The sequence below is a fragment of the Peromyscus leucopus genome, chromosome 7 (genome assembly GCF_004664715.2).
Source record: "Peromyscus leucopus breed LL Stock chromosome 7, UCI_PerLeu_2.1, whole genome shotgun sequence".
Lineage (NCBI taxonomy): Eukaryota > Metazoa > Chordata > Mammalia > Rodentia > Cricetidae > Peromyscus > Peromyscus leucopus.
Window position 1 is genome coordinate 102581016 of NC_051069.1, and position 25267 is coordinate 102606282.

Below are 25267 nucleotides of genomic sequence, written 5' to 3' on the forward strand. Positions count from 1 at the left end.
CATGCATGCACTCTCACACACATAAAGAACTAGGAAAAAGTCTCCAGTTGACCCATTAGTCCCCTGTTCATTTCACTCAGGCTGTTGCATTTGTGTCTGGAAGTTACACTTGTTGCATTCAACTGCACACTACACACTACACACTGATCTCCCCGCCCCCATGCCAGGCTCAGGCTGAGGACTCGAGGGTCAGCGTGGCCTGGTCTGCATGTAAGGTGTATAAAGCTTAGTGCAGGTGGAATCAAATAAGAACCCCCCCTCGGAAGAGGAGCCACACAGAAGGTGAACTCCCTAGCTGAGGATGTGGTTTATAATCTCTGGGTCTCATGGGGAGGGATGTCTCTGAACCCGTGCTGCCCCTGGGGCAGGCAGACCTGATGGAGAGCTGTCTCTGAGAAGCAGGAAGTAGAGGAAATCAATCCACCAATCTGTTGACCGAGTGGTCCAGGTCTTCCAAAGTGAGATTCTGTGCGGAGAATTAGTGAGAAAGCGAAGGCTAACCTGACCCCCTCCGACAGTGGGTCCTCAGGCCCATCATTTGTGAACTTATCACTAAGGATTAGCAAACTGTCATATTTTGTGCCTCATTTACTTACAAATTAAGCTCTTGAAAAGAGCCATCGCGAAATCACTTCGTTCGGACACGCCTGCGTGCCAGAGTGCCATCTGGGCTAGCAGACACGGGCCTTGCTGGTTCACGGCCGGCTGCAGCGGCGTTGCCTGTTAGAAACACAGTCTCAAGGGCTGCAGACATCCCTTGCATGGTAGAGTGCCAGCCCAGCCTGCAGGGGGCTTTGGTGATTCACACCTGTGATCCCAGCCTTTGAGAGGTAAGGGTCATCCTTGGCTACATAGTAGTTTGAAGCTAACCTGGACCTTGTCTAAAAAAAAAAAAAAAAAAAAAGAACAGGGCAGACAGCCTCTGCCCCACCCCCACAGGAACCAGGCTCTCATTTGCGGGGCTCAAACACTGTTTCTGCAGACTCGCCATGTGTCTTTTATGCATGGGTACATTTTCAGAGGACTGGCCAGGATGACAGGGAGCCTAGACCTGTGAGCATCATCTTTGACAATCTTGGGAGTTTCTAGTCTAGACTCTGTGCCTTGGACAATAATATTTCTGGTCATTGTGTGTCCCCAGCCCCAGCTCTCCTCATTGGCCTTCGTCACAGGTTGAGCTCCAGGGAAGTTGTATTGATTATATTTTCTATCGCTGTGACGAGACACCCACGGCAAACTTGAGGAACTGGGCAGGGGCTTCAGGTGACCACATCACACCCCAAGTCAGGAAGCAGTGAGAGATGAGTTCTGGCGCTCCGCTGGCTTGGGCCTTAGTGTAGGACGCCAGCCTATAGAATGGGAGCAGCTTCCATATTTAGGGTGGATCCCCTCACCTCAGTTAACCGAGTCTGGAAACTCCCTCACAGACACCGCAGGGGTTTGTCTTCTAAGTCCCCTAGAGTCAGTAATATCAGCCCTCACGGGAGCAGGGCCCAAGACAGCCAGACAAGCCGATCCCTGGGTGTGTTCTCAGGAGCAACACCTGTCCCACAGAGAAATGACTGGGTGTAGAAGGTGGGGGGGGGGGGGGGGGGGGGGGGGGTGATGTAACTCTGTGAGTGGCTTCAGCCTGTCCTGAGGAACTCTGGAGCAAGGAAGGTGGTTTGTATGTCCCCAGCCTGATTGGTTGGTAGATAAGGTCTTTCCCTGGAGGGATGTGAAGTGAGGAAAAGCAGGTCAGAGAAACAGCTGCTCTTCCAGAGGACCTGGGTTTGATTCCCAGAATCCACATGGTTTCTCACGTCTGTCATCTCCACCACCTGTCACTCCAGTCCCAGGACATCTGACACCCCCTTCTGGCCTCTTTGGATCAAGCATGGCATATATGCTGGAAAAACACATATACACATAAAATTACAATGAGAAAAGAGATGACCTTGAACTTATGATCTTCCTGCCCTACCTCCCAAATGCCACCACATCTGGTGTGCTGTGCTGGGGAAGCGCTTGACCAGCTGTGTCCCAGCTCTGATGATTTGGGTGTTTATGTCTCTGTTTGTTTATTGTTTGTTTTTTGGTTTTTGTGACAGGGTTTCCCAGTGTAGCCCTGGCTGTCCTGGAACTTGTTCTGTAGACCAGGCTGGCCTTGAATTCAGAGATCTGCCTGCCTCTGCCTCCCAAGTGCTAGGATTAAAGGTTTGCGCCACCACCACCTGGCTCCTTTAATGTGTCTTCAATTTTCCTCACCCTAACCTCAGACCCTAAGCAAAACCTTCATTAGTGACCAGTGACATATTTCTTGTCCTCTAGGTGCCAACACACCGTATGCAGCTCAGCCCACCAGCTATGACTACGATGCCCCACTGAGCGAGGCTGGGGACCTCACTGAGAAGTACTTTGCTCTTCGAAATGTCATCCAGAAGGTGGGTCCTTTGAACCCGTGGCAAGCTGGACTGGTGGGGAGCCTGCCATGAACTCCTTATGGCTCTGGAGCTGACTTCCTGCCTGGAACCTCATTGGCAGAGTGGATGAAGGGAGGCATGGGTTTGGGGTGCAGCCGCACCCGATGAAGACTTCATGAGTTTATCAGGGATGCTGTAGGCTCTGTGCCTTTCATGCGTAAGAGTGGGGTTAGAGTACCTAGTCATGCTGTGGGGAGAGCAAAGGACATGGGTGCGCCATCCTCGATGGTCTCTGACATAGTATACCCAGCAAGTAGAAGCCAGAAGCTCGAGCATGTCGGGAGGGTAAGTGACAGACGACCTCAGTGTGCAGGGCTGCTGTGCACTGTGCTGAGAGATGCTGCTCTATCTGGGACAAGTGACTGCTGTTTCCTCTAGCTGGCCCTGGAACCTGCTGGCCCTGCCAGCAGCCAGCCTTTGAAGCAGTTCAGGTTCTCAGGTGGGGTTTCCTGTCTCTGCGGTGAGTTAAAAAAAAACCCACAGTTTTTCTGCTCAGTCACCTGAGTTTTGAAGTTTAAAAAAACATAGGTTTTCTGTCTATAAGTGGTAGGAATTAAGTATCGTGTAATTTCAATTTTAAGCATGTATTAAGATTTGTGTTAGGAAATACTTTCTTTTGTTTTTTGGAGGGATTTTTTTTTGTTTGTGTTTTGAGACAGGGTCTCTCTATATAGATGAGGTTGGTACTTTGAGCTCACAGAGATCCGCCTGCCTCTGCCTCTGCCTCTTGAGAGCTGGGATTAAAGGTGGGCACCACCATAGCTGGCATGTTATGGAAAAAGCATGCAATAAACCAGGTGTAGTACACACCTGTAATCTGGAGGTGGAGGAAGAGGATCAGGAGTTAAATCATTCTCAGTTGTATAGTTCAAGGCCAACCTAGGCTACATAAGACCCTGCCGCTGCCCCACCCACCCCGCCAAAAAAAGAGAGTGGGGGGGAGAGAGGGAGAGGGAGAGAGAGAAAGAGAGAAAGGGAAAAATATATTCTCACCTAAAATTTTTTACCTTTTAAAAGTTTTTATTTTTTTAAGGTGTGTGTGTGTGTGTGTGTGTGTATGTGTATGTGTGTGGTATGTGTGGGGGGGGTACCTGAGGATGCCAGAAAAGGGCACTGAACCCCTGGAGCTGGAGTTACAGTTAGTTGTAAGCTCCCCGGAGTGGGTGTTTGTACTGTGAACTGCACTAAAAGAGCAGCAGCAAGCACCTTAACCACTGGAACATGAGCCCGCTGCACCGTAACTCTCCCTGCGTACCGACTGGTTCTGTTTGTATGTGTGCATGCCTATGTTTGTACCTATGTGTCTTCCTTGCTCGTTCCTCATCTTGTTCTTGAGGCAGGGTCTCTCACTGACCCTGGAGTTCACTGGTTGAGTTGGGCTGGCTGGCTGGTGAGCAAGCCCTAGGAATCCTCCCATGGCCACCCCCATCTCTGGGATCACAGGCTTTTTGTGGGGCTGGGGGTTGAACTCAACCGCTCCTGCTGTGTGGCAAGTGCTTCAGTTGGCATCAGAGCCGCCTCTGCAGCCACGCAGAGATCAAGTTCAGCTGATTGTGTGTGTGTGTGTAATTTCTTCATGTTCTCCCTTTTCTTCTCCTTATTACTTTCTCTTTGCCTTGTTTGAGGATGTTTTTGTGTTCTTGTTTCCCCTTCTTCTGGTTGGGAAGGTTTTTGGTGTATTTTTGTTTTCTTACCCATTCAAGTGTGTTATCTGTGCCCCTAGAAGAACCGGGTTCCCAAGGCTACTGTATATGCAAAGTGAATAGAACGCAGCGACCAACGCCCAGTGGGAGCCTCCCTGGTGCCCCGTCCTCACCCTCAGCACCCACCCACCTGCTCTAAGCTGACCACTGCCCTAACTTCCGTTGCCACTTATTAACTGTACTTGTTTTGACCTTGATATAAGCGGATTCATACAACATGCACACCTCCATGTCTGCTATCAGGTAGCTCCACGCTCAGTTACGGTTTAGAGTGGCAAAGAAGTCGGTTGATAGAGCACTCGGCTGGCCTGCAAGGAGCCCTGTATTTGATTCCTAGCACTGTGTAAAGGGTGTGGTGGTGACACCTGTGATCCCAACATTCGGGAGCTGGAAGCAGGAGGATCCAGAGATTCAAAGTCATCCTTGGCTACACAGTAAATCTGAGGCCATCCTGGACTACAGGAGACCCTACCTGAAAAAATAATTTTAAAATATAATAAGGAGCTGGGCGGTGGTGGCACACACCTTTAATCCTAGCACTCGGAGGCAGAGCCAGGCTGATCTCTGTGAATTCAAGGCCAGCCTGGTCTATAGAGCGAGATCTAGGACAGGCACCAAAACTACACAGGGAAACCCTGTCTTAAAAAAAAAAAAAAAAAAAAAAAAAAAAAAAAAAGCTGGGTGGGCAGTGGCGCACACCTTTAATCCCAGCACTCAGGAGGCAGAGCCAGGCGGATCTCTGTGAGTTCAAGGCCAGCCTGTTCTACAGAGTGAGTTCCAGGAAAGGCGCAAAACTACACAGAGAAACCCTGTCTCGAGAAACAAACAAACAAACAAACAAAACAACAAAGAAGGAAGAAAGAAAAGAAAAAACACAATAAGGAGCTGGTGAGGTGGCCCAGGGGGCACAGGCACTTCTGTGGACCTGAGTTCGGTACCCAGTCCCCACAGGACCTCAGCTGGGCATGATGGCACATGTGTGAAATCCCACCTGGGAGGTGGAGGCAGGAGGATCGGAGTTTCAGGTCATCCTCAGCTACCTTGAGAATTTGCCGCTTGGAATCGTGTTTTAACGAATTACTTAACTAGTGCCATAGCGGCTTCGGCTAATGATTTTATCCTCGTCTCGTTCCTTCGCAGACGGTTAAACAGGTGTGTGTCATGTACTGACTTGTGCTAGCTGGTTTTAGCTTCTTGGTACATACAGGCCTCCTGCAGAAGGTAAAATCTGAACCAAGACTCCCAGGCAGAGGGAGAGAGCAGCGTGTTGGTGGCCAGGGCTGGAACATTGTCAGAACCCGGGCAGTGAGAGGAAAGCACCCTGCTTCTAGAGTGCATTGGAAGGAGCCAAGCCAGTGAAGTGTGGGATGGAGCCAGGGTCAAGTACAGGACTGTTGCCTGCATCTCCTAGGCCAGACTGAGGCTGCTGTCCTCAGAGGAGGAGGAGGAGTGGGAGAGTTGAACGTAACTGCCGCAGGGCTATGCAGGCTGCAGGAACTGACCAGGAGGAGGGCGCAAGTTAGGGACTGGTGGTGATTGTGGCGTGTGCGTACACACCATCCGTCAGACTCAGACTGCAGTGTGAGAGTGGAAAGCCGCACGTGCTGTGGCTCACACCAATCACCTCAGCCCTTGGGAAACTGAGGTAGGAGGATTGCCGTGAGTTCGAGACCAGTCTCAGCTAGCCACAGTGTGAAATCCTGTCTCAAGGAGGGAAGGGACGGGGAGGAAAGGGTGAGAGGGAGAAGAAGAAGTGAGAGTGTAGCCGCTAGTGTTTTCCTGCGGCAAGTGTGAGAGGAAGGTAAGAGGCAGATGCCTCAGGCCGGGCGGGGAGCTGGCTTGTGAGTAAAGAGCTTCCCACCAAGGCTGAGGACCCGAGTTCAAGTCCCAGGATCCACAGAGAGAAAACTGACCCCTGAAGGTTGTCCACTGATCTCCACATGCAAGCTGTGGCAGTGCGCGTGCGCGCGCGCGCACACACACACACACACACACACACACACACACTAAAATTTTAGATATAAAAACCCAACAACATGCCAGGTAGTGGTGGCCAGCACGTGAGAGACAGAGGCAGGTGGATCTTTGAGTTTGAGGCCAGCCTGGTCTACAAAGCAAGTTCCAGGACAGCCAGGGGAACACAGAGAAACCGTCTCTTAAAAAATAAATAAATAAATAAATAAATAAATAAATAAATAAATAAACAAACAAACAAACCCTATAATAACCAGACAAAGCAAGTTCCAGGACAGCCAGGGGAACACAGAGAAACCGTCTCTTAAAAAATAAATAAATAAATAAATAAATAAATAAATAAATAAATAAATAAACAAACAAACAAACAAACCCTATAATAACCAGAATCAAATGTCTCTCACTGGAGTTGTCACTTCTGTGTTGGAGATCACGTGTGTGGGGTGTGTGTGTGTGTACACACTCTATGGTACTTGTGTGAAGACCAGAGACATCTCCGTGACAGTCACCAGCAGAGGGTGTCTGCAGTCCACACAGTGGCTGAGATTGCGTATGGAGTATGAGGGGGAGCAGATAGAGGACTGTGCAAAAGACCCACACAGGAGATCACGTGGATCTAACTGTCAGGCCAAGCAGGACAGACCTGGGAGGGGAACCATCTTCGCAGTGAATGTGACAGCCAGCAAGGCAGCCCGGGCAGGTGAAGGCACTGGCCGGCAAACCTGACAGCCTGATTCACCTCCAAGGCCCCACGTGGTAGGAGAGAATTGACTCCCACAGTGGTCCGCTGACCTCCAGGACTGCACACCCACATAATAATTTTTTTAATGTAATAAATAATTTAAAAAAAAAACCGAATGTGGTAGATTCCAGTTTAACATGTGGCCCTCTCATCCCTCCTTTCTTCTGCTTTCTCACCTCCTCACCTCTTTTTCTCTTGTTTCTTCTTTCCTTTGCGATATTTCAGGTCTAGAGGGCAGATGGCCTGCTTTATATTACCATTATCATCATCATCATCATCATCATCATCATCATCATCATCACCATCACCATCACCAGGACTAGAGGATAGAAATGCCTTATTTTTTTTTTCATTCATTCACTCCTTGATTGATTGATTGGTTTTTTCAAGACAGGGTTTCCCTGTGTAGTACTAGCTGTTCTAGAGTTCGCTCTGTAGACCAGGCTGGTCTCGAACTCAGAGATCAGTGTGCCTCTACCCACCCACCAAGTGCTGGAATTAGAGGCCTGGCTCTGGAATGACTTCTTTTAAAAGGCACAGTGGAGCCTTCTGTTTGTCCCCCGGTACTAGTGGTCACACCCAGGGCTTTGCACATGCTAGGCCAGCGGTCTACCACCAAGTAACGCCGCTGACCCTTAGCGGTCTTTCTCATGGGATTTGTAGGTATGTAGGTAACAGATTTGTTAAAGTATCTGGAATATTTGCTGCCATGAGAAAGGGAAATATCTAATGACAAGTGCCCCATGTAGACTCTGCCTGGCTCCTCTCTTCTCCAAAGACATAGGGAGGAGGGAAAGTCTCTCCCTGTGAACCAAGGTTAAGGGTACCCAAATGGAGAGAGACATAGCTCCCTTGGACTCTGGAGAGAATGGCTTCCCAGCAGGCTGCATAAGCCTGTACTCACTGATAAAGGTCACGTGTGACTCTTCAAGGCATCAAGGCTTGACAAACTTATGACATTTGCATTTTTGTAAGGTACTGTCTTTGGTGTGGGTAAAGCCGAACCAGACATGGTTAACACTTTGACCATAAATCTATAGTTCCTCCCTCGCCTATCCTGGTTAGGCAGTGGTGGCTCTATTTTTATGAGCTCTTGAATTAATTGGTAACTTGTTTTAATAATTCTATAATGTGTGTGTGTGTGTGTGTGTGTGTGTGTGTGTGTGTGTGTGTGCGCACTCCTGTGAGCTTGTCTGTGTGTACATGTGTAAAGGACAAAGGCCAACTTCCGGTATCTTTCCCTGTCTCTCTCTGGTCTATTGTTTGACAAAAGGTCCCTCACTGGACTCTGAGCTTGCTGTATCAGCTAGACTGACTGCCTAGCAAGCCTGGGGATCCCCCCTACCTCGGTATCCCCTGGTGCTGGGTTACAGATGTGTGCACCTGGCTTTCCTGTGAGTCCTGAGGATCTGAACCCAGGTCCTCATACTTCCATGGTGGGCAGGGCATGCCACCTACTCAGCCACCTCCCCAGCCCAGCCATTGGCCTCTGCCTCGCCTCTGAGCAGAGTCGCTCATGCCGATTTCTGGCTGTGTGATAATATGGGAATCTTTAACACATGACTTAGTATGAGGTTCACACAGCCTCTGTGGGTGTTCCTCACACTGGACAAGGACTGTTTATAGCTACAGCTACCAAGCGTCGCCACACAAGATGCTAAATAGAATCTGTTGGAGGGTGAGTGAAAATAGGAGACTGGAGCATGACAAGCCAGTTTCTGTGGACCCTGCTTGATTCCCTGGGTGGGAAAGAGTCGCTCTCTGCTGAGTTTGCCCTCTAAATGCTCTGACAGGCCGTATTGATGGCCAGTCTGAAAGCCATGTTTGAGCACAGATGATGATGATAATGGAGAAATAAAGGATAAGAGATACAGCATTTGTGTGTATTTGCTTATTTTCTGAAACATTAATTACCTGGGTAGGAGGTTATGATCTTGCTAAGTAATAAACTAGTATTACAATTAAACAGAGATGAGATGTGGTGGTACATGATTTTAATCCCAGCACTCAGGAGGCAGCAGCAGCAGAATCTCTTGAGTTCAAGGTCAACCTGGTCTACAGAGTGAGTTTCAAAACAGACAGGGCTACCCAGAGAAATCCTGTCTTGAAAAAAAAAAAAAAGAAAAAATAATTTTACAGATATGTGTTTAAAGGGTTAACAGTTTTTTCTCTTCTCTTCCCCAACCCCCTTTATAGTTTAAAGAAGTACCAAAAGGTCCTATCCCTCCGTCTACACCCAAGTTCGCATATGGAAAAGTTGCTCTGAGAAAGGTAAGATGGCACAGGGTCGGGAGTGTGGCTCAGTGGGTAGAGCACTTGCCTGGCATGCGTGGAGCCCAGGCACACACGTTTCACCCCAGCATTCAAGAGTAGAGACAGGAGGATCAGGAGTTCAAGATCATCCTTGGCTACATAGTGAGTTAGAGGCTGGCCTGGACTACATCAAGATCCTGTCTCAAAAGAAAAAAATGTCAAGTCTTCACTGAGAATCAGATGGGGAGACACAGTGAGTGACAGTGTCTCAGGCCGGGAGGGGGGGGGTTGCCACTTTTCTCTGAATCTGTTTTCTGAGAGCTGGTGGTGACTGATGTTCTCAGGGAACGAGGTGGAAGCTAAGAAGATAGGGATGTAAACTGACAGCATGCAAAGACACACCACCCAGAGGGAGAGCTGTTCTTGGGCACTCGGGTCATTTTGGTCCAAGTCTTGGCTTTCAAAGGCAGTGCCGTGGGCTGCTGTGGGCACGTCATCCTGCTTTGTTACTCTGTCCAGTGAGGCTTTCTCCCATCGTCTACCTCTTTGATTTTTTCCTTTATTACATTTATTTTTGGGTTTGGGAGACATGCATACCCTGATGCTCAAATGGAGGCCAGTGGAGAACATGAAGGAGTCCGTTAGCCATTTCTGCTGTGGGGCTCTACTGACTCGAACCCGGGTCATCAGACACTGTGACGAGAGCCCGTACCTGCTGAACCAGCTTGCCAGCCCCATCCACCCCTTTTTAATGAGTTCCTCCAAGCCCCAGGATTTTTGATATCTCTGCCCTTAAGTTAGATCCAAAAATTGTATCCTAGTGGCTTATTGGATACTGGAACATCAGAGGAAAATATAGAAATTAATCATTAATAAGAAGTGAGGTCATTTTATTCTGGGAAAACAGGAGAGAGTTACTTAATGGTTGGGAGGAGGGATGTACCAAAATTGGTTTGTTTTGACTCTCTGGGTCTTCAGGTTTTCCCCTCGACCCATCCCTTACTCCTACATGTATTCGTTAACAAGAAAAAGAAGAAAACATGAACAGTCACTTATTTCTTAAGAATCTTGAAATTCTAAAATAGCAACGTATGTTTTTATCTTTAAGCCAAACGCCAAACACCACAGTGTAGTTTTTCCATTCGAAGCCCTCTGGCTTCTGGTTGGCTGGTGGTGCTTCTGTAATAGTTTCCATCACCTAGTGTGGAATCCTGTGCCACATTCTACAAAGAATGTTGTCTCTGATAGGAATCTCTTCTTAGATTAATCATGCCTGAATCACGCTTGGACAGGGAAGCTTATTCTTCTCTGTAGCTACCTAAGACAAAATAGTTGCTTGGTTTTAAAACAGTAAAAAGTTCTTTTATGTGATATAAAAATAACCTCAAATGTTTAAAACAACAGCAATAATAAGCTGGAAAACATTTTTTAAAAAATACAGCTTAGTGCCATGAAGGAAATCAGCACACTGGGCATGATAGCTCATGCCTGTAATCCTAGCACTTTGGAGGCTAAGGCAGGAGGATTGCTGTTATGTTCAAGACCAGCCTGTGCTATATAGTTGAGCTTGAGGCTAGCCTGGGCTATAGAGAAAGATTCTGTTTCCAAACAAAAAGATGAGGGGGAGCAGATGTGTTGGCACATGCTTGGGAGTGGGAGGTAGGAGGGTCAGATGTTCAGGGTCGGTCATCATTTTGGCTACATAGAGAGTTCCAGCCTGGGCTACAGGAGACACTCACTGTCTAAAAAACTCAAAATACATAATGGGAGGGAGGGAGGGAAGAGAAGTCAGCATACAACTGTATTCAATTTATACAAAACATAGTATATGGGATTAAAGTTTTTCATTTATTTAAGATGTGTGTGTGTGTGTTTGCACATGCACAGGAGAGAGAGAGAGCGCATTTGTTCGCCCTCATACACACTTGTGGAGGTCTGAGGGCAACTTTCAGGAGGCTTAGAACACATGCCACATAAGCTTGGAAGACAGTGAAGCGACTGTGAACAAAGCACGTGACATGGTCGTGGCAGATCTAATCTTAGAGTTATTTGCCTCCAGCTACTATCTTTGCCTCAGAGCTCTTCCTCCCTTGAAAACCTGTTGTAATGCTTTGCAGAGGCGGCAGCCTCAGAATCTTGGCTGTCATTCATTTGGAAGCCTTTCTTAGATAGATAGCTCTGAGCTGTATTTCTGAATGGGTGCACTTCAAGCTTTTTTTTTTTTTAATTATTTTATGTGAAATTATGTGAAGGTATCAGATCCCCTAGAACTGGAGTTACAGACAGTTGTGAGCTGTCATGTGGGAGCTGGGAATTGAACCCCCAAGTCCTCTGGAAGAGCAGCCAGTGCTCCTAACTGCTGAGCCTCCAGCCCTGAAACTCTTTTTTGGTTTTTCAAGACAGGGTTTCTCTGTGTAGCTTTGCGCCTTTCCTGGAACTCACTTTGGAGACCAGGCTGGCCTCGAACTCACAGAGATTCACCTGGCTCTACCTCCTGAGTGCTGGGATTAAAGGCGTGCGCCACCACCGCCCAGCTCCGAAACTCTTTCTAAGACTGCCATCATTTACATTTTCATCAAGAGTTAGGAGCAGGGGCCTGAAGAGATGGCTCAGCAGCTAAGAACACTGACTGCCTTTTTTTTTTTTTTTAAAGTTTAGTTTTGCTTTGTTGAGATAGGTTTTGTCTATGCCGTCTTGGATGTCCTGGGTCTCAATATCTAAATCAGGCTGACCTCAAAGTCACATTTGCCTGCCTCCCAAGTTCTGGAATTAAAAGTGTGTGCCACCATGCCCAGATCTGACTACTGTTCCAGAGGAGCCAGGTTCCATTCCCAACACCTACATGGCAGCTCACAGCCATCTGTGACTCCAGTTCCAGGATCCAACGCCCTCTTCTGGCCTCCTCGGGCACTGCACACACACAGTGCACAGACACACATGCAGGCAAAACACACACACCACACACCACACACACACACACACACACACACACACACACACAGGAAAACAGGAAAGAGCTGGGAGCAGTTAGGGCACTAGTGAGGCAGAGGCTGGTGGATCTCTGTGAGTTCGAGGCCAGCCTGATCTACATAACAAGTTCCAGAACAGCTAGGGCTACATAGTGAGAGCCTGTCTCTAAATAAATAAATAAATAATGTTAAGAGCGGGGCCTGGGGCTGCAGCTCAGTGGTAGAAATCTTGCTTGTCCACCTTGTGGGAAACCCTGGCCTCAGTCCCCGGCACTGCAGAAGATACAAATAGTAAGAAATAAAGCCTATGCATTAGCTCAGTTAGTGGAGGGCCTGCTTGGCTTTCGGAAAGCCCTGAGTTTGAACCCCAGCATTCTGAAATAAGATGAGTGTGTAGCACGTTTACATAACCCCAGCATTTGGAGGTTCAAGGTCATCCTTGGTCACATAGCAAATTTGAGCCCTGCCTGGGACACATGAGACTGTCTCAGAAAGAAGGGGGTCGGGGAGAGGGAAAGAATGAGGAAGAGGAGGAGAGTGAAATCGAAGGTGATTGTGAAGCAAGTGTAGAGGCTTAGGTCAGTGTCTTTGGTAATTCAGAGTAAGGGGACCCCCAGCGCCCTCAACCCTACCCCACCCTGCTCACCGGGGACACCACGCTGATTCTGTTTTTGCTTCTCTTCAGTTCAAGACGGTGACTGAAGCTCTGGACATCCTGTGTCCCAATGGACCTGTGAAAAGCCGTTATCCCTTGAAGTTCATCCAAGTGAAACAGGTAGGTCCCCACAGGCAGGGAACACGTTGTCTGTCTTCTCCTGGCAACACGGGTGTTTCCTCATCACTTCCTGGGCATCAATATTTTAATACTGAGAAATGGCAGTTTAGAGCTGAGGACAGGGCTTCTTTGTAAGGTGCTTGCCTGGCATGAGCAAGGCCCTGGGTTCGATCCCCAGCACCGCATAAACCGGGTATAGTGGCATGGTGGAGGTAGGAGGATCCAAAGTTCTAGGTCTTTCTCAGCTACATAGTATTCAAGGCCAGCCTGGGCTACATGTGACCCTGTCTCAAAAAAAAAAAAATCAATTTAATTTTTCCTTCTTAGAAGTTCCTTTTCCTGCTTTGGAAAGAAGACCATGTGTGCTCTTGCTTATATGTGCTCCATTTCCTGGCACTCCCTTGTCTCCAGAAGTGTCTCTCAACTTTTTATTTTATTTTAGTCCACTTTTCATCTGATTCTTCAGTTAGCAGTAGTTTCCCTACTTAGTGTGTATGTAGTGGACTGCTTTTTCCCCTTAAGCATCTGTCTGTCTGTCTGTCTGTGGTGACCGATTCCTCAGAGGCTGTGGACAGCACCAACCTGGGCTTCCAGGAGGGGAGGAAAGCTAAGTGTTCTCTGCAGACTTGGCTCGGGCCGCCCTTGCAGGCACCCTGTGAGCGAGGGGCCTCGCTTTTGCAGCCTGTGCGCACCAGTTAAACTGGAAAGAAGCATTGTGTGGGCTCGCCCTAGACTGGAAACATGGAGGCTCAGGCCCCGGCCCTGTTCCAGAGCAGTACACTGCCGGCCAGGGTCTGAAAGCACAGCTGAGACCAGTGGCCGCCACAGGACTGCAGAGTGGCCGCCGCGGGGACTGCAGAGTGGCCGCCGCGGGGACTGCAGAGTGGCCGCCGCGGGGACTGCAGAGTGGCCGCCGCGGGGACTGCAGAGTGGCCGCCGCGGGGACTGCAGAGTGGCCGCCGCGGGGACTGCAGAGTGGCCGCCGCGGGGACTGCAGAGAGGCCGCCGCGGGACTGCAGAGTGGCCGCCACAGGACTGCAGAGTGGCCGCCACAGGACTGCAGAGTGGCCGCACCGCGGGACTACAGAGTGGCCGCGCCGCGGGACTGCAGAGAGGCTGCAGAGTGGCCGCCGCGGGGACTGCAGAGTGACCGCCACGGGGACTGCAGAGTGGCCGCCGCGGGACTGCAGAGTGGCCGCGTCACGGGGACTGCAGAGTGGCCCCTGTACAACGTACTAAAAAGACTCAGCTCTCCTGGACCCAACTGCGAGACAGTTAGTTGTTGAAGCAAAACGAGTATAAAAATAGCAACTGGAAGCACATGCCAAGCTAAGATTAGATGTGCTGTATAGTGTCTCCACCTCCAGGCTCCAAGAGGGTGACTGTCACCGAAAGCCAGGAAGGAAGACTCCGGTGACCTGACACTTCAGAAATAGGGTTGAGATCCCAACCAAGTGGCTCAAATATGACAAGGGGCCATGGCATCCCGATGACATCACCCCTGTACCACACGCGCCCCCCCCCAAGACATGTCTCCTCTTCTGTGTTCATATAAAAGGCTTTTTAGCCGGGCGTTGGTGGCGCACGCCTTTAATCCCAGCACTCGGGAGGCAGAGCCAGGCGGATCTCTGTGAGTTCGAGGCCAGCCTGGGCTACCAAGTGAGCTCCAGGAAAGGCGCAAAGCTACACAGAGAAACCCTGTCTCGAAAAACCAAAAAAAAAAAAAAAAAAAGGCTTTTTAATGACTCCACGAAGGGAGGAATGGTCTAGGATCAGTCTGAACTCTTAAAAAACTATTGATATCAGTCCAGCGGAGGTGGCCACATAGGTAACTGAACATGAGGGAGGCAGAGGAGGCAAAAGGATAGTGAAAGGATGAACCGGCCCTGGTGGGTCCGCGGACGAGCCACGGCAGAAGAACCCAACATTAGTTTTCAGAGCTTTAATGGAGGGAGGGGTGGGGGAGGCAGGCCTGACGGAAAGGAAACACGGGAAGAAAGGCGCAGAGAGAGAGGCTGGAGGTCCATGTGCGGCTTTTTGAGGCGGAGATTGCGTGACCACGCGGCCATATGCCCCCGATGACGTAAAACGTTAGGTCCAAGCTGCGCGTGTACAGAATCCTAACGGCGAGCTGGAGCCCTCCATAGTAAGGTCCAGCTGTTGGAATTCGTGGCCACTGGCCACCCCCACCCCAAGGTACATGACCACGAGTGCCCTGGCAAAACGATTAGTCTTCCCATGGCCTTAAGTCCTACTAATCCGTGCATAGCGTGATCACGCAATCTATGCAAATGCATGGCCGCAGCTAAGCCCAGATGAATCCATAAGCGGGTCACAGACTCTTTCCTCCTTCTCCTCCTTCCTCTCTCCGCATGTCTGTCTTTTTTTTTTTTTTTTTTTTTTTTTTTTTTTTTTTTTTTTTTTTTTTTTGGTATTTCAAGACAGGGTTTCTCTGTATAGCTTTGGTGCCTGTCCTGGATCTTGCTCTGTAGACCAGGCTGACCTCGAACTCACAGAGATCTGCCTGACTCTGCCTCCCAAGTGCTGGGGTTAAGGGCGTGCTCCACCACTGCCCAGCTCACACATGTCACTCAAAGAGGCCTGAGCACACCCTCTCCTGTCTGTCCTCCTCCCCCTCCCCTTCTCCTAATAAACTCTCATAGTGGGTTTTGTTGTGCCTCACACCGTAAACAGTGCCACTTAATGAATAACACAGCATCACCGCATAAAACCAACACCAGCCTGGCCTCCATAGTGAGGTCCAGCCTGGCCTGGATCTGGAGTTACAGATTGTTGTGAACCAGGGCCTCTGCAAGAGCAGCCAGTGCTCTTAATTGCTGAGCCGTCTCTCCAGACCACATTTATTTATTTACTTACTCTGTTGGCGTGTATGTGTATGTGGGCCACAGCACATACATGAAGGTCAGAGGGCAGCTTGTGGGAATGAGTTCTCTCCTTCCACCATGTGGGTCGCGGGGATTGAACTCAGTCCCTCAGGCTTTGTGGCAGGCACCGTTTACCCACTGAGCCATCTCACAGCTCTTGACTGGTTTTTGAGTTAATCCTAGTGACCTCTGACATATAGGGCGTGACTTCCCTAGGTCACTCTTGGCAATGGCTTGACTTTTGTATCCCTGTGTGGCAGAGAAGAGAGTCCCTGGCTATTCAAATAGTTCCACCAAGATCAAAAAAGTCAGCTTGAATGTGGCTGTGGGTGGGGGAAGCTTTTCATTCCCTACGGTTTTCAGAAAGTCGCTCTCATCCAGATCAAGGGCAACCGAGTTCTTAGTAGCTGAACTTGAGAATGAAGCATATTTCTTACATCCTTTTCTAGTATTTTGGGTATGTGCTGTACCGAACAACACTTCCTCGGGACTGCAATGACTCGGTGCCCATTTTCTCTTCATCCATCGATGGTGTCCATGATCGGGCTTATGTCTCTGTGGACGGGGTAAGCATTATCTTTGAACTATACCTCTAAGCCTTGACGTGGGGTGGGGTGGGGGGAGGCATCTACACTTACTACCGTGGCATTTGAAGCTCGGGTCTCACCTCCAGTGTCAGCCGGTGTCCCCTGGCAGTGACCTTGCTTGCTGATGTGGCTCACATGCTGCAGACTCGGGCCTGTTTTCTAACACTCACACTCTAGGAAAAGCGGGGTCTCCTGAGCCCAAGGTCATCTCTTCCCTGACTGAACTCAGCATGTCACCCAGGCTGCTTTTTAGGGACAACATCCATGTCAGCTTGGTACCTGTCACCATACAAAGTGTGTTCAACAGGGTGTCTCCCCCTAAATGAGGCATTAGAGTTTAATGGGTTGTTCGTGACAGTTCTAACTAAAATGCACCAAGGACTTGATTTCACAGCAGAATGCAGATACATTTTTAAACACCCTTTCCAACATCTAGTGGGATAGCCCATGCCTGCAATCCCAGCTGTCAGAAGGTTGAAGCAGGAGAACTGCAAAAAACAAGGCCAGCCTACCCCCACAGGATAAAACCCAGGGTCTAAAAATCATAAACCAGAACAAAGATAAGAGAGCCAGAGCCAGAGCCAGAGCCAGAGAGACATCTTAGCAGGTGCAGACACTTGCTGCTGAGCCTGAGGACAGGAGTTGAGTCCCCCAGGACTGACGTAGTGTAGAGCAGAGACTCCTGCAAGCTGTCCTGATGTCTGCCTGTGTGCCTCAGCACTTGGGGGTGCACACACAATAAATGAATAAATGTGATAATAAAAAAGCTATCTATAGCATCAACCCTCGCTGAAAGGTATGGGAAAAGCTCATGGGAAGATTTTCCTCAGCAAGGGATTTTTTTTCAGGAAAGTATTATAGTTTGGAAGGGTTTTGGGTTTGGGTTTTTCAAACAGGGTCTTGTGCAGCCCAGGCTGGCCTCAGATTTCCTTTGTGTCCAAGATCAGCCTTGAACTCCTGATCTCCCTTCCTTTTCCTCCCAAGTGCTGGTCATCACAGGTGTGCACATGCAGAGTGGTTTAAAGTAAAACATTTCCATTCTCGCCTGGGACCATAGCTTGCCTTGCAAGCATGTGAGGACCTGAGTTCAGCCATATATGCAGGCAAAACACTCAGACACATAAATAAAGGAAGAAGAAGATGAAGAAGAAAACCAGGAGTAGTGGCATGTAGCTGTGACCTCAGTTCCAGGGAGGTAGGGACAGGAGGGTCCCGTGGGAGCCTGGCCAGCCAGCCTAGTCTCCTTGGCAAGTTCCAGGTGAGCAGGAGACCTTATCTCAAAAAGGAAGTGGACTGTTTCTGAGGAATGACACCTAACGTTGTCCCTCTGTCCTCTACACACGTATACACGTGTGCTTTCATGTGAACACACACAAATGGGGGTGGTTAATAATCAACAGATTAATTTCAGCAGGGACAAGCCCCTGAGATGTGACACTGTGCTTGTCATGTCTTGGCCTTCATTAAGAGTTGTGTTTTACCAGAGAATATTAGATATTTGAATTAGAAAATTAGAATAAGAAATCAAAGGCCTTCTCTGCATCTAATGAGATGCAGAAATCAAATGATTTCTATTTTTTAGTTTATTTATGTGATGATAACATTTATAGACTCACATATGTTAAACCATCCCTGCATCCCTGTAATAAAACTGGCTTGGTCATGATGAAAGATCTTTTGAAATGATCTTGAGCCGGACGATGGTGGCGCACGCCTTTAATCCCAGCACTCGGGAGGCAGAGGCAGGCGGATCTCTGTGAGTTCGAGGCCAGCCTGGGCTACCAAGTGAGTTCCAGGAAAAGGTGCAAAGCTACACAGAGAAACCCTGTCTCGAAAAACCAAAAAAAAAAAAAAAAAAAAAAAGAGTTGTGTTTTAGTGACTTATGGTCAGTGTAACCAGTCTAAAAAATAACCTCTTAAATTAGGGGTGGGGTTGGGAATTTAGCTCAGTGAGAGAGCACTTACCCTGGGTTCAGTCCGCAGCTCCAGAAAATTAATTAACTAATATGGATTCAAATAAGAAGTGAGGGATGTGTTGTTGAGAAAATACCTGTTGTTTTCCCTTGTTCTGTTGCATAATCACTGTGGTGAACGCATCCTACCAAGTGGGGGGCCGGCTCCACCTAACTCTGATTTTATCTGTGACCTGATGTTGTCTGCTCTCTCCGTGTGTTTAAAGGCTGTTTCTTTACACCTTCCTTGGGCTGTGTGGTCATGCAGTAATTCCTTCTCACAAGAACACGCCCCTGGGATGTCTTGTGTGTTTTATCCCTTTAAAAATAGAAGTGTAAGAGCTAAGCTTGGCATGTGAGGTGTGGGGGCAGGAGAACCAGAAGTTAGTTCCAGGGAGGCTGAGTTCAGTCCCTGGGACCCATGTGATGGAAGGAGAGAACTGCCTTCAAGTTGTCCTCTGACCTCCACACACAGCATGGTAGACGTGTGTCTACACACCTGTGCGTGTGCATACACACACACCCCACAGATAAATGTAAAATATGTATATATATACATACATACAAAGCAAAAGGAGGCCTGAGCCAAGCATGGTAATTCACACCTGTAAGGCATTTGTGAGGTTGAGTCAGGAAGGTCTCAAGTTCAAGGCCAGCCTGGGGTGTGTCATAAGACCTTGTTCCCATTAGAAAGGAATCTCACTTACCATAGCACATTTCCAGGCAGGGGAGTGTACCCTGAGCTGTGTGTAGCCAACCTCCCCTTTGGGAAGACAGTGAGTGTGGGAACTTGGCCTACTGGCCAGGGGCTCGGCCTGAATGGATCTGGACTCTCCCTGTAAATCTGATGACACTTGAGGACAGGAAAAGTGTCAGATTAGCTGTGCACACTGCTCTGTTTCTCTGATCTCCATTCAGGCTTTGGCTTTAACCCTCAGGTCCCCCAAGGAGTCCTTGAGCGAAACCGTGTGCTGGTCCTGAACATACAGGGGAAAGCTGGAGCCGTTCTGGACATTCTGGTGGAGAACATGGGGCGTGTGAACTATGGCAAACACATCAATGATTTCAAGGTAGGGCACTCATGTGAGGGATAGACCTATGCCTGAGTGGTTGGAAGGAGTTTTGTTTGTTCGTGCATTCAATACTCACACACACATCTTTGTTCCCCTCTTCCATGAATGCTTTTCCTCTTCTTTTTTTTTTTTTTTTTTTTTGGTTTCTCTGTGTAGCTTTGGCTGTCCTGGAATTCACTCTGTAGACCAGGCTGGCCTCCAGCTCAGAAATCTGCCTTCCTCCCGAGTGCTGGGATTAAAAGCGTGCACCATCATGCCTGTTGACTTTGAATTTTTGATCCTCCTGCCTCCACCTCCCAAGTGCTGGGATCACAGCTGTGTGCCACCATCTTGTTAATGAAATTCTGGGGATTGAATCCAGGGCCTCCTGCACGTCAGGCAAGCACTCTACCAGATGAGCTACATTTCCCAGCCCTTAACACTTTGAGAGAGAGAGAAGTGTATGTGTGTGTGTGTGTGTGTGTGTGTGTGTGTGTGTGTGTGTTCGTGTTCTGAATGATCACCGCACACCCCTGTCACACATCACGGCAGCTCTCTTTCAGAGCCCACACACTTTGCTGAACCTGAGGAGTGAAGTGCTCTGATTGCTTTTGTAGCCTAGAAGACAGATTTCTTTGAAGGGCTCTTTTCCTGTGCAGACCACGAGAGCCCTGAGCTTTGCGAGCACAACACTACCCCTGTGCTTGAGCTCAGTAATCTTGTGGAGAGAAAACGGAAGCTGCTCCACCATGCTCTTCCTCTGCTTTGAAAACCCACCCAGCTCCTCAGAGGTGCTCCGGACTCGGCCGAGCCAGCCTAGTGTTTGGGGGGCCCAGGTGTGCAGGCTTGGACTGGTGTGCAGGCTTGGACTGGTGTGCAGGCTTGGACTGGTGTGCAGGCTTGGACTGGTGTGCAGGCAAACCCGTGCTCTGCAAAGTCCCTTCGCTGCTGCTCTGCCATTGGCCGGCTGGTTCTTCTCTGTCCAGGCACAGTGTGGTGTTCTAACCAATCTTCCTAGATCATTAAGAAACTTGTTGTTTAACTTGGGGTTTTGTTTTGTTTAACTAACTCGTTTAGGGAAAAGTCTTTAAGCCCAGGCTGGGCTGGAACTCATTGTGTAGGCGAGGATGACCTCGACCTCCTGAGCCTCCTGCCTCTACCTTCCAAGTGCTGGGTTTATGTGGGGCTGGGAAGTAAACTCAGGACAATCGAGTCCTCTACCAACCAATCCCCAGCCCAGGAAACTTTTTTTTTTTTTTTGGGGGGGGGGGAGGGGGGGAGCCAAGGATGGTCTGGAACTCACGGCAGTCCAGATTCTGAGATTACAGGTTCGGCTCAAGAATCATTTGTTACAGTTCTGTAGTGTCCCCAAGGTGCTTTCGGGAGCACAAAAATGGGTACGGGCTGCTCCTTCCTGGAGAGAAGGCTCCAGGCACTGCCAAGCTTCAGACAGGATAGGGATATAGGCTCCTTCCTGACCCTGTTTTTATTTATTTATTTTTTGACGTGTATGCCTGTGTGTGCTCACATGCAAGTATATGTGTGTTTATGTATGAATGGGCATAGATGTTTGTGCGAGCACACACGCACGTGTGTGCCGTTAGTATAAGGAGCCAGGATTGACCCTGGACTTCCTCCTCAATCGACCTCCACCCTGTATTGAGGCAGGGCCTCTCAATGAGCCCAGAGCTCACATATTTGCCTGATCTAGCTGGCCAGCTTGCCCTGGGGATTCTCGGTCTCCTCCTCCTGTGTGCTGGGGTGACAGGCCGGCTGTCATTCCCAGCCAGCGTTTGTGTGGTGCTGGGACCCGAGCTCCAGGGCTCACTCTCACACAGCGAACGGCCCTTCACCCACGGAGCCACCTCCCCAGGCCCCTCAGGACCCTCTCGTGGGCAGGGGAGGAGCCATCGCGACACACTGCTCACACTTGCCTCCGTGTCGATGTCTCTTACCATCCTCACGTTCAGGCTGTAATCCCCGACCTTCCGCCTGACTCAGAGTGATTAGGACCCCGCTGTGTGGTCTCTGGTCGCAGCACACAGCACCACAGTCAGCTGTTTGCTGACTGAATCTCTAAACTGACAGCCAAGGCTGAATATCATATGGAACCCTTCAAAGATTCTGCTAGAGTGAAAAAGCTCCTCTTGTAAAAAGTGGAGAATGGGGGCTGGAGAGATGGCTCATAGGTTAAGAGCACTGACTGCTCTTCCAGAGGTCCTGAGTTCAATTCCCAGCAACCACATGGTGGCTCACAACCATCTGTAATGAGATCTGGTGCCCTCTTCTGGCCTGCAGTCATACATGCCGTATACATAATAAATAAATAAATCTTAAAAAAAAAAAAAGTGGAGAATGGGTAGTGGTGGTGCACACCTTTAATCCCAGCACTCGGGAGGCAGAGGCAGGTGGATCTCAGTGAGTTCGAGGCCAGCCTGGTCTACAAAGCGAGTTCCAGGGCAGCCAGGACACAGAAAAATCCTGTCTCGGGGTGGGGAGAATGGAGAATGGGTAAGAAATGGCAGACAGACAGACAGAAACACACACACACACACACACACACACACACACACACACACACACTCCTGCCTAACTCCCTCAACCCCAGCACTTATGAGGAGGCCAGCCTGGGCTACATAACAAGAACCTGTCTCAACACACAAATAATAAAAAAAAAAAAAGCCCACGAAATTAGATGAGTTGCCAGGTGTATGTCTCCAATCCCAATGCTTGAGAGGGAGGAAGCAGGAGGATTGGAGGATTTAGGAGCTCAAGGCTAGCCTAAGCTACGTAGTGGGTTCCAAGATAGCCTGGAACACATGGGCCCTTGTCTCAGTAACACTGAAAAAAGTTAGCTAGCTACATTGTGATTGTAAGTTTCCATGTGATGGTTGTAGCCAGGGATACCTCAGCCCCTGGCCCATTGGGGAAAATAGGATAACTTCCAACCAGTTCTGCATTCATCATCTCTTACATCCTCTCCTCAGTCCCACAGAACTCCACACATAGGGTCCTTCCAGCTGGGCAGGTGCTCTGCTGCTCAGGATCAAGGTTAGTTCTCCGGTTGGTGTGAGGGCAGAGGCCGACCCCTGCCAACTGCACCCGGGTGAATGTCCCTAGGTTTCCCTCCATACTCAGTCTCCTTTTCCTTGGCTTGGTCTTCTTTTTTCTTTTCCTTTCTTTCTTTCTTTTTTTTTTTTCTTCCATTCTAGCAAATTCTGAAGGCAGGGGGATTCAGACTCAAGGGCTCCCTCAGAGGCACCCACTTCCTGTAGAGGCAGAGGCCGGGGTGACTGTGGTGATTTGTGGTGAGGCCGAGTATAGGGATGGTACCTCTTTCCGGTTGTTCCCAGAGTTGTTAGGGCGGGAGCCTGAGCTGCTGCTGCCTGGAAACCAGGCGCTGGACACTGAGAAGCAGACAGATTCATTCCGTGTGGCTGTCTGGAAAGAGGAATACAGAGGTGACATCCGCACTCCCACGCCACCCCAACCCCAGTCCATCCTTGGAATCCTAATATGGGAGTTAGGTTTAAATAGAAGACTAGAAGGCAAGGGATGCTCTAAACCGTTCTGCTAAAGATGGCCCTGCCCGTCACTGACCCATCTCCAGCAGGGCGCTCTGATAGTAGTCAGCCCCTGGTGACCTCTCTTCCTTCACCCAACAGAGTGGGTGATTCCAATTCCTAGGGTCCCATTGTCCCACTTGTGTGACAGCCAAAGGGAGGAGGTACAGTGTCTCTTTAGGACGTCTGCGCTCTGGGCTGCAGGTGGCTCAGGGGCCTCTCACAGCTGCCCGTAACTCCAGCTCCAGGGCATGCGATGCCAGAAGGTGCTCTCTTTTGGCCTCCTTGGGTACACACACGCATGTACAAGCACACACACACACACACACACACACACACACACACACACAGAGCCCAAACACAGGCCACAAGTAGAAATAAACCTTTTTAGAGCTGGGCGGTAGTGGCACACACCTTTAATCCCAGCATTCCCCTTCAGAGGCAGGCGGATCTCTGAGTTCGAGGCCTGTCTGGTCTACAGAGCGGGTTCCAAGACAGCCAGGGCTACACAGAGAAACCCTGTCTCGAAAAACTTTTTAAAAAGGCTATCTTCGCCGGACGGTGGTGGCGCACGCCTTTAATCCCAGCACTCGGAGCAGAGGCAGCGATCTGTGTGAGTTCAAGGCTAGCCTGGGCTACCAAGTGAGTCCCAGGAAAGGCGCAAAGCTACACAGAGAAACCCTGTCTCGAAAAACAAAAAAAAAAAAAAAAGGCTATCTTCATTCCTGCCAGGACAGTAGGTTGTGACTGAGCCTCCAGCCTGACCAGGGTCACCTGGCTGTACACACAGCTGAGCCTCATTTTCTACTCCTCCCAGGGAGTCAGTGACAGCCACGAGTCCCTTCCTTCCCGCCCATGGTTCTGTGTTTTCCCCTTTACAGGGTTTGGTTTCTAACATGACCCTCAACTCCACTGTCCTCACCAACTGGACAATCTTCCCACTGGACACTGAGGCCGCAGTACGCAGCCATCTTGGGGGCTGGGAGGCCCATGATGATGGCCGCCATGATGGACACGTGACTTTCAGCTCTTCAAACTTCACACTCCCCACGTTTTATGTGGGCAGCTTCTCCATTCCCTCCGGCATCCCAGACCTACCACAGGACACCTTCATTCAGTTTCCTGGATGGACCAAGGTATGTGTCTTCTTGGAAAGAGTTTGAATCAAGCCTCAAGCACTTGGTTCTTAGTGTCTGAGAAGGAATCGGAAGACCTGTTAGTAGGATGCTGTGTGCCATTGGGAGGCTTTTCTGCTGGGTCACACTCAAGGATCAGGACTATGGCAGATCGAAAGGAACCAGTGTCCAGCGCAGAGGTCTCCTTCTCTGCCCTGTTTTTGTTTTTTTGTTTTGTTTTGTTTTTTGACTGACAATTTGTTTCAGTGAACGGCAGCTCACTTGCTTCCTCCAGGAAGAACTAAGGCCTATTTATTTATTTGTTTGTTTGTTTGAATTTCATTTATTTATGATGTGCATTTGCGTGTGTTGTTCATATGCACCTGCCAAGGCACACATGTGGAGGGCAGATCACAACCCGTGGAGGCAGCTTTCTCCTTCCACCATGTGGGTCCTGGGGATTGAACTCAGGTCATTAGACTTGTTCGCAAGCGCCCTCAGCCATGGAGTCAGCCATGGAGTCATCACACCGTCCCCAGGGCCTCTTTAGATGCTGCTTAGGAAGGGAACAGTTTTTTTTGTCTACATAGATTCTCAAATACCCTAGGTTAGCCTTGGATTTGCTATGTAACCAAGAATGTCCTTGAACTTTTGATGGTCCTGTCTCTACCTCAGGTACACACCATTATACCTGGCTTTAAAATGTTTGCTTTTCAGCCAGGCAGTTATGGCGCACAACTTTAGTCCCAGCACTTGGGAGGGCAGAGGCAGGTAGATCTCTGAGTTCAAGGTCAGCCTGGTCTACAAAGTGAGTTCCAGGACAACCAGGGCTATGCAGAGAAACCCCGTGAAAAAAAGCCACCAAAAAAAAAAAAAAAAAAACCAAAAAAAAAAAAAAAAAAAAAAAGATGAGGCTGGAGAGCTGGCTCAGCATCTAAGAGTGTGCGCTGCCCTTGCAGAGGACCAAAGTTCGGTTCCCAGCACCCACATGGTGCCTCTTCACTGTCTGTAACTCCAGCTCCAGGGGACCCAATGCCCTCTTCTGTCCTCCATGGGTGCAGCTTGCACAGACACATATGATACAATAAGTCACAATACAATAATTGTGAAAATTGGGCTGGAGAGATGGCTCAGAGGTTAAGGCACGGACTGTTCTTTCAGAGGTCCTGAGTTCAATTCCCAGCAACCACATGGTGGCTCACAACCATCTGTAATGAGATCTGGCGCCCTCTTCT

At 49.3% G+C, this 25267-nt stretch overlaps 1 protein-coding gene across 1 annotated transcript in view; it reads left to right on the top strand.

Moving 5' to 3' along the window:
- Positions 1–25267, top strand: part of Glb1 (galactosidase beta 1) — a 76457-nt gene that overhangs the window by 37913 nt on the left and 13277 nt on the right. Inside the window, exons 10-15 of the mRNA XM_028892981.2 lie at positions 2311–2423; positions 9078–9152; positions 12789–12878; positions 16213–16329; positions 19241–19372; positions 23799–24053. Coding sequence (XP_028748814.1) covers positions 2311–2423; positions 9078–9152; positions 12789–12878; positions 16213–16329; positions 19241–19372; positions 23799–24053 — 782 coding nt within the window. The remainder of the gene's footprint in view (positions 1–2310; positions 2424–9077; positions 9153–12788; positions 12879–16212; positions 16330–19240; positions 19373–23798; positions 24054–25267) is intronic.